This window comes from Mobula birostris, chromosome 6, assembly GCF_030028105.1.
Source record: "Mobula birostris isolate sMobBir1 chromosome 6, sMobBir1.hap1, whole genome shotgun sequence".
Lineage (NCBI taxonomy): Eukaryota > Metazoa > Chordata > Chondrichthyes > Myliobatiformes > Myliobatidae > Mobula > Mobula birostris.
The window spans coordinates 142,357,948-142,366,944 of NC_092375.1; the positions used below are offsets into that span (position 1 = coordinate 142,357,948).

The 8,997-nt window shown below is 39.3% G+C and overlaps 1 protein-coding gene across 2 annotated transcripts in view; it reads right to left on the bottom strand.

The window, feature by feature from the left end:
• The window catches only part of LOC140198599 (UPF0524 protein C3orf70 homolog), a 30,108-nt gene extending 23,880 nt beyond the window's left edge, over positions 1-6,228 (bottom strand). Inside the window, exon 1 of one of the 2 annotated variants that reach the window (XM_072259597.1) lies at positions 5,115-6,228. In XM_072259597.1, coding sequence (XP_072115698.1) covers positions 5,115-5,250 — 136 coding nt within the window. In that variant the 5' untranslated portion in view covers positions 5,251-6,228. Of the gene's footprint in view, positions 1-5,066 lie in introns of both variants that reach the window. The other variant, XM_072259596.1, reaches the window with a different exon arrangement.
• Positions 6,229-8,997: the final 2,769 nt, after the last annotated feature.

Here is an 8,997-nt window from a genome sequence, read left to right on the forward strand (position 1 = left end):
GTTTTAAATTCAAAGCTCAATGTCCAAATAAATTTATTATCAAAGTACATGTATACTACCTATATACTACTTCGGGATTCATTTTCTTGCAGCATTTACAGGAAAAATGATATACAATAGACTTTAATGACTGGGACTAGAAGGCTAACTTCTTCATGTGGAGGGTGATGTGTATAGGAAACAAGCTACCGAAGTACATGGACAGGAAAGTGTTAGAGAGGTATGGGCCAAATTCAGACAAATGGGACTAGCTTGGATGGGCATCTTGGTTGGCATGGACCAGTTGGGCCAAAAGCTCTATTTCCATGCAGTATGTCTATGACTAAACAGTGAAGTGATTTCTCAGGGATATCGACAGATTGCTGATGTGGCCTGACACATAGAGAATGAAATCTAATACATAAGAGTGTGGAGATATGTTTTGGGAGTAAACGTAAACTAAATCAGAATCAGAATCAGGTTTATTATCACCAGCATGTGACGTGAAATTTGTTAATTTAGCAGCAGCAGTTCAACGCAATATATAGCAGAGAGAAAGCGAGAGAAAAAAATAATAAATAAAATAAAACATAATAATATATAATCAAGTGAATCAATTATATACATTGAATAGATTATTTAAAAATGTGCAAAAACAGAAATACTCTACATTTTAAAAAGTGAGGCAATGTCCAAAGCTTCAATGTCCATTTAGGAATCGGATGGCAGAGGGGAAGAAGCTGTTCCTGAATCACTGAGTGTTTGCCTTCAGGCTTCTGTATCTCCTACCTGATGGTAACAGTGAAAAAAGGGCATGCCCTGGGTGCTGGAGGTCCTTAATAATGGACGCTGCGTGCAGTAACTGAAGGAAACAGAGATCGACTATATCTATATCGAGATATATATATACCTACACACACACACACACACACACACACACACACACACACACACACACACATATATACACACACAGATCATTTGATATGAGAAGTTAATAAAGCTTTTGGAATGTTTGGCTTTATTGATTGGCATTGAGAATTGGTGCAAAGAACTTCTACTGAACCATTATAAGTCACTTGGGTCTCATCTGGAGTTTAATATCTGTTTCTGCTCATTAGATTCAAAGAATGATGGTATTTCCTTTCAAACTACTTAAGAGTTTAAATGGAAAATGAATGTTTCCACTAACAGGTGAGTGGATGAATAGAAAACACAAATTTAATTTAATGACCAAAGAACAAAAAATGAGATAAGTAGAGTTCTGCTTGATAGATATTATGAGGTGGAACACACTTCCTACAGGATAGTGAAACAGATTGCAAAATAATTTAAAATATTTCAAATTGATAGTTGCACAGCACAGAAACTCACCCATGCAGATCAAGATGCCTACTTAACCTAATCTTGTATTTGGACCATATCACTCAAAACCTTTTCTATCCACATACCAGTCCAAATGTTTCTCTTTAAAATGTTGAAATGGAAAAATTTGCAGAGCTTCAGGGAAAGTGCGGGAGACTCAGTTGACTTAGATAGCTCCTTTGAAGAGTCAGTAAGGACCCAAAGGACTGAATATCCTCTTCCCCTCTCTAAAGCTGATGGTTGGTTTATGAATTTTGAATTTGAAAACCAGTCAGCTTTCCATTAACCAGAATACAAAATTTCTCATTTACATTTTATAAATAATTTCATTACTTTTATAACCACACATTTGAAAATATTCCAACTTTGCAGTCCCCTCTTCTTGTATGCGAATTATTAGCTAATCTCATAATGTAATGAAGTGTGTAATTAGGGTAGAAAGGGGGAATTTAAAAAAACCTGCACTAACAAAGTACCATCTAGTGACCTTTTACCAGGCTGAGATGAGGGGGAATTTCTTTCAGCTGAAGGTTGTCAATTGTCTACCCTGGGGAATTGTGATTGCTATGTCATTAAGTCTATTCAAGGGTGATGTAGATAGATTTTTGGTCTATGGGGAACACTGAGAGATTGGACAAGAAAATAGATTTGAAGCCAAAAATCAGATGAGATCTTAGTGGAACTAGTTTCAGGGGCAATACCACCTCTTTCTACTATTTTTCACAACTGCATGTTCTTCAAAATCCAGGCACAGATGCACCTCATGATGAGGGTCTCCATTTCTATGCAAAAAGATAAGGCCACTTGGCCCTTCTGGATACACTTTCTACAGGAGAATCATTGCTGCAACAAAGTTGCCTCTCATTTGCCATTAATTGACAAGATGACACAAAGAAATGTTGTTGTAAAAAAGATATAAAGATATGGCTATCATGCAGAATGAAATGATTTTAAATGTTTGAGTTGAGGAGCATTGGGTAACCTTTTGAGTAAAGTAGTGGGAGTTCAGTATAAAATTTAATTGAACTGTGTCTGCCACTGTACTTCATTACTACACTCATCACATTTGTGATTCTTGGACTGCAGAAGGGGGAAGGGAGGTGATTTTCTTATTAATGGTTAATATCTAATTTCATTTAAAGCAGGGGTTCCAAACTTTTTTTCTGACATGGACCCCTACCATTAATTGAGGGATCCATGGATTCCAGGTTGGGAAACCCTGCTTTAGTGCATTCAAAGGGAAATTTGATGGGCACTTAGGGAATAATACATAGAGCTTCATCAGCCTTGAATGGATTTAGTGACTCAGCATTCACAACTCCCTAGGGAAGAGAATTCAAAGACTTTAGTGAAAAGAAATACCTCCTCATCTCAGTCTGGTTAAAGAGATTAGACAGTTGGGAATGCTCGAACAGGAACCAGCATGGATTCAAGGGCCCAGTGACCTCATATGTGCTTTTAAAACTCATGATTCAACAAGGTATTCAATTCAAAGAACTGTGAGAAGGAGTCATGAGAATTATTTCTCCCATTAGGTCACTGAAAGACCAGAAAAAAAATGAGGACTCCAAGAAGTAGTGACTAATACAAGCTCTTGTACCAATCATTACAATCATAAATAATTTCGAGCAAGTTAAATACAATGTGTTGGTTTGAACAATGAAAGTGCAGTTTCCGACACTGGATAAAAGATAAGCATAGGATTTAAATTCATCTACATGCAAATTGGAGTTGTATTTTAGTCACCACATTATAGAAAGGATGTGATAGAGAGAGTCTAGGAAAGACTTACAAGTACCATTTGTAGGATGAGGAATTACATTTTCTGTGACAGACTCGGGTGTCTAGAACTGTTTCTCTCAGAGGAGATTTGACAGAAGTATATAAAATAATGAAGACTCTGGATAGAGTGTAGTGGAAGGCTTTTGCTTTTGTGGAGGGGATAATGATTAGAGATCACAGGTGTTAAAACAAAAAAGGGGAATAAATATTACACAGGAAAAAAATTTCAAGGCTCCACAGAAAGTGCCTTCACGTGAAAGTAGAGATTTGCTCTTGTAGGGTTGGATAAGATGGGCTGAATAGCCTCTTATTGTGCTGTAACCATTCTGTGACTCTATGGGTTGACTAGGAAGGATGATTGCCTTCCTTATTATATCTTGCCTTTGACTTTTTTTTGTGATACTATCCTTTTCTTTCAAAACTAGCTGGAATTGGGAGTGAACTAAACCAACCTGCAGAGGATGACGTAGTGACCTTTACCTTTGCAAGGTGATTGAGGAGGGGTTGAAAATTCAATAAAATTCTCAACCATGCCTTGCATTCTCAAGCCTATGTTTGGTTGAATATATTAGGACTACAGAATACATTCTGTTCACTCCATTAATGAAGTGATTTCCCGAGCAGGTATGCTATACCAATTTACGTGAAACACCAAATACTCAATAGATAATTACTTGCAGTCATTTAACAAAATAACTATGTAGTAATATTTTTAAATTAAATCAATGCCTTAAGTTTGGTGCCTGATGTGTTGAATTTCGTTTCTGTCTAATCTGGCTGTTGTAGAGGCTGTTAGACTGCTAGCCAAAGATTCACTGAAGTTTCACTAAGCTCCCCATTTTCTGAATTTGACAACAAATGGCTGACTAGTGCCATAGTTAAAATTCTTGCATTCACCAAACTTCGACTCATAAGAATGCAGCAAACCCAGCTTCATATAAACTATTCCTCCCCCACCCCCACCCCATTTTCAGGCTAAATTATACCTCCAGCTTTGAAGGAATTGGAGTAGAGTTGGCTTCCTCTTACACTGACTCACTCACATGACCTTCTCTGATTCTTAAAATGACCTTTGCCATATCAGATTTCTAAACTGACCATCCCTCTCCCGTTACTTTTGTGTGAAGGGTTACCTCAGCAGGAGCCTAACAAACAAAATTCGACCACGAGGAAATCTGCAGATGCTGGAAATTCAAGCAACCCACACAAAATGTTGGTGGAACGCAGCAGGCCAGACAGCATCCATAGGAAGAAGCACAGTCGACGTTTCGGGCCGAGACCCTCCGTCAGGACTCAAACAAAACTCAACAATCTTTTGCATCGGAAGCCTTGTCAGCCAATTGACATTCAGCAATGACTACGGCCCCAATTTATCACCGTTACGTGCTTTGCAGAGAACCAGATTACAGGTTCAAATTATCCAATCGGGATTAAAACATTCTCCCTTTTTGATGCTTTGATGTTTTGCCTTGTCTACTATTGAATTTAGTTTTTAGTATAAATTATTTATATCTGTAAATTAATTATTTTAGGTCTGATGGCGGTACTATAGGGACTGAAGTGTTTTCTGTCGATAGGATGCATAGAAACTGCCATTACAGCAGTTAGATGGCCAGAATATTTCTTTAAACTCCGAATTATAACGGGTTAGAATAAAAACTAAACGAGCAGTGTGTATATTTTTCAGTGTGTGTGTTCATTGTTCACACACATCCGAATGCCGTTTCCTCAATTTAAAGGAAGGACGGCAGGTAGGCTTTAAAAGAGCTATAAAGAGCACCGTTTGCCGTAGAAGAGGATAAATATTTTCAGAATCTGTTAACATTTTGAGGATTGCATGCTAAACAGTATAATTACCAAATCAATGCGGACCACGATATAATTTTAACTGACATTTCACTTCTGCTAATCGGAGGCAAACATTAACGAATATCGCTTACAGTGACACCATCCTAAGTGGCAACACCAGTGCCGTTTGAAGCACTTGCCATGGCTGTGCGTGGCACAGATGGAGAGGCCGTCACAAGGCTGGAAGTCTGGTCTCCCCGCACAGCTCCGAGCCAAAGCCTGGGCTTCATCCACCTTCTCGTTCTTCCAAATCTTCCTCACACCGGAGGCCTTCATTTCGGCGAAGGAAGGTGGTATCCAGTTGGGAAAATCCAGACCGGGGAGAAAAGGCAAAAGGAGGTCCCGTCCACACACACACACACAAAATGTGTTTATGTGTAAGGAGGTGGAGATGCACTATAAAGAGAGTGAAGCAAACTTCAATTAAACAGGACCCTGTGTAGTTCAGTCAAGTTTAGAGTTTAGGACGGGGGTGGGATTTGGATTGGATTGGAGAAATTAGGAAGCGGGCAGTTCGGAAGGTCACAAATACTGCAGCTGTAAGGATGATCAGGATCAGATGAAGATTGCCCCGGCCCGTGGCTATGATCTGTCCAATGTGTAATTGTAAGAGGGTGGTGCTGGAGAACAGAGATGCATCTGCCAGAAAAAGTAGCCATAAGGAATACTCCCCATCGCGCCGTCAGACAGAACTGGGACAGAAGCTTTCAGCTGTACGGGTTGTAGAGGTTGGAGACAAATCCACTCGGCAGGAAACTTGATGGCCGGCGGAGAGGAGGATAAATGAAGAGAAAACGCTACGTCAGTCGGAGTTGAGGAGCCTCAGATTAGTGGAATGGTTTTCCGGGGTGGGGGGACTGCAATGGGATCAGGCCAGATCCCAATCCGCTCCTTCCAAGTGTAATGTAGGACCAAAAGTGGGAGCACGAAGTCGAAGCCAAAATCAATTGAATCGCTTTCAGTCGATGTTCTGGTAATAACCTGAAGTGCAAAAGACTTTCACCGCATCTTCATAGTTTATCGCAGCAAGCACAACGGCAATGCGCCGCGCATTCAAATTCTACCCTTTTCCACACATTAATCCTTCACTAGCGTGGCATATTCCTTTCCCAAACCGGATCAGTCCCGAAGGTCGCTCAGTAATCCCGCCCAGACGAAGCCGAGCCCTGGGCAGTGTCTGATTTTTAAAGTCACTTCTGCTCTCGCTCTCGATGTTCTTGTCACCGTCGACGTGATGTCAGTGACACGAAATCTCGAAACTGGAAACGGAAGGAGAAGGGAGGAGGAGGAGGAGGAGGAGGAGGAGGAGGGGGAAACGCTTTGGCAACAACAGCACAAAAAATACATTTGCTGTTCCATTTGTTAGTTTCTAACGTCCGGAGCAACCATCCGCTTCACAACTGTAACAGTGTGACAACATTCTTTCCGCATCCCTAGTTGCATGCAAGGACAATCTGGTCGGTCTCTTTTCCTTAGAACTTTGATCAGCATAGCAGAAGTTCCGTGATGGCTGGTTTGTCCTTTTTTAAATGTTTCTATGGAATCGGGAAACTGGTGCAGCTGTTCAGTGACGATAACCCATGTGATCCAGTCGTTTTAATATATGCGTTCCTCGTAGTGGAAGGCAGTGTGTAGTAAACGACAATCCTTTTAATACACTCATTTAACAGAACTTGAAAAGAACACGGAATAAAATGGTGTTCTACCCCATACGGGGAAGAACCCAATTCATTATATAGTTTGAATCGTTTGTTTCTGCCGATCGCAATTTGCTGATCTCCATTTTAACATTTATGTGCGTCAACTTAAAAAACAATGATTAATGTTTGAAAACTGGTGTACGGTACTCGACTACATTTTCGTTTGCAAGTTTTTTTAACCGGATAGAATATCCCTGAAAATGTTAACATAACTCAAATAACTACTTGTCCTTAATTCTAAGATGTACAATCAAATACCTGTGGGAAATGGAGAAAACATTCTTGCAATGTTAGTGCACACTATTTTATGTAAGCAAATATTTTACATAAATATTTTATGTAAACAAAAAAGATGTGAAAAAGTATTTCTATAATCAATCCCGCTTTACAGACAGTGAGTTATTTCTAAAATGTGTAGGAAGTAATACTACAATAAAATAGATTTTATAGGAAGCACAATGTTTATGTTAGTCTGCTATTGCGATGTTTTTATTCCGCGCATCCAGAAGCACTGTGACTATCCTAGCACACCCTTATGGTACTTCTGCCAAAACATTCATCAGCATCAGCCATGGTTAAAAAGAAATATTCTGGGAAGAATCTTTAGATGTAATTTACATACCCTTGGTTAATGCAATAGGTTAAAAATCAAAATTTTATCATAGACTATCAGGTTTCCAAGACGATCAAAAGCAACTGAACGATTGCTACAAATGGACTTGATGTATTGCCTAGAAGACGTATCGCCACTCATCCGACAGGCTCCTTCGGTTCTGATCCATGCTGGGTTTTTCTCCAGTTTATAAACTCTGTGAGTTTTTTAAGGGTATAAGGGTGTTACCTTTAAGGACTGACAACCTTCATAAACATAGGAACTATGTCGCTTCTGGGCTATGCCACATAGTTAAACTATGTGAGTGAGATGCACATACTAGTTAAACAGGATCATACCTAAACTCGGTATATAACAGTTTATCTAACTCTAAATTGTTATGAGGCTTCTAAATGTGTTCCTCCAACCTGCAAGCATCGCACAACTATCAAAGGATGACCTATTGGAGGGCATACAGTATATGTATTCTGTTGACTCTCCGAACCTATACACTCTCTTTGGGTTCAGGAGGAATTTTGTTGAATTCTGTTCCTTTTGAAGCAGCCTGGGGTTTAATATGTCTTTGATTCTCTTGTTAATTACCTAGATGTTCATACCTGGATAGTAGCATTGGGTCTCATGGTTCTTTGAGCAAGTGTGATCATGCGGGACCAGCTCAAGAAATCATCTGGTCTTTCAAAAAAAATGAAATATTCAAAGGAACATTCTGAAAGAAACTTTTGTTCTGAATTGCTTTTACATTTAAGACCAACACTGTAATGAAGGAAACGTACTATCAATAAGTTGTTCATGACAATCAGAGTTGTTGCTTTCACTACCTGTGAATTTTAAGCTTAAGGACATAATTCATATTCTATTTTAATATTCCTTTGAGCCTGAACAAATTTTGACATAAGTGTAATCTGCAAATATTACTTTAAATGTTTTCCTTAGAGGTAGTACCCACACACATACCATCGTACGTCAAAACCAATTGTTGGCTGAAAATCCACTGCTTCTGACGCATCCACTGCTAAAAGTTCAATGAGCTTGGGAAGAAATTAAATCACACATTAGAGTGGGCTTAGTATGTTTAATATGAAACAACAGGCCCTGCAGAAGATGAAGCTTTTGTCAGTTTTTCACAAGGCTAGTGATGCAGAAGTGGACAGGGATTTCTATTCTAACTTCTTCCCACCTCTGATATTGGTCCTTCATTTTGGCAACTTAATTCAAGGTAACACAAAATGACTGGACAAGGATTCCTTTTGCAGATTTAAATATAGACAGTGCTAGTTTGTGATTCAAGATGCAATATTCAAGTTTATTTGTCATATGATACATTGAAACATAAAGTTAAATGCATTGTTTGCGTTGACAACCAACATACCTGCGTGTGTTCTGGGGGCAGCCTGCAAACGTTGCCACAATTCCAGTGTCACAATTCTCGGCAGAACCACACAGAACAAAATAACAACAGCAAAAGCAAGCCCTGCTCCCCCCTTCCACTCACACACATAGACAATCCTTTAACCACAGCTCAGGCCTCTAGCAGACACGGTCTTATCCTTGGATTTGGATACATCCACAATACTCATTTTATTTGTTAGTTTCTTGAAAAAAAATCTATGGCTATTGGTGGCCAAAAGCTTTAGTTTGTTAGAACAACAAATTTTCTTTAGGAGGGACAATCATCTCTGCAGAGGTGGTGCTCTATAGGAATTGGAGTGA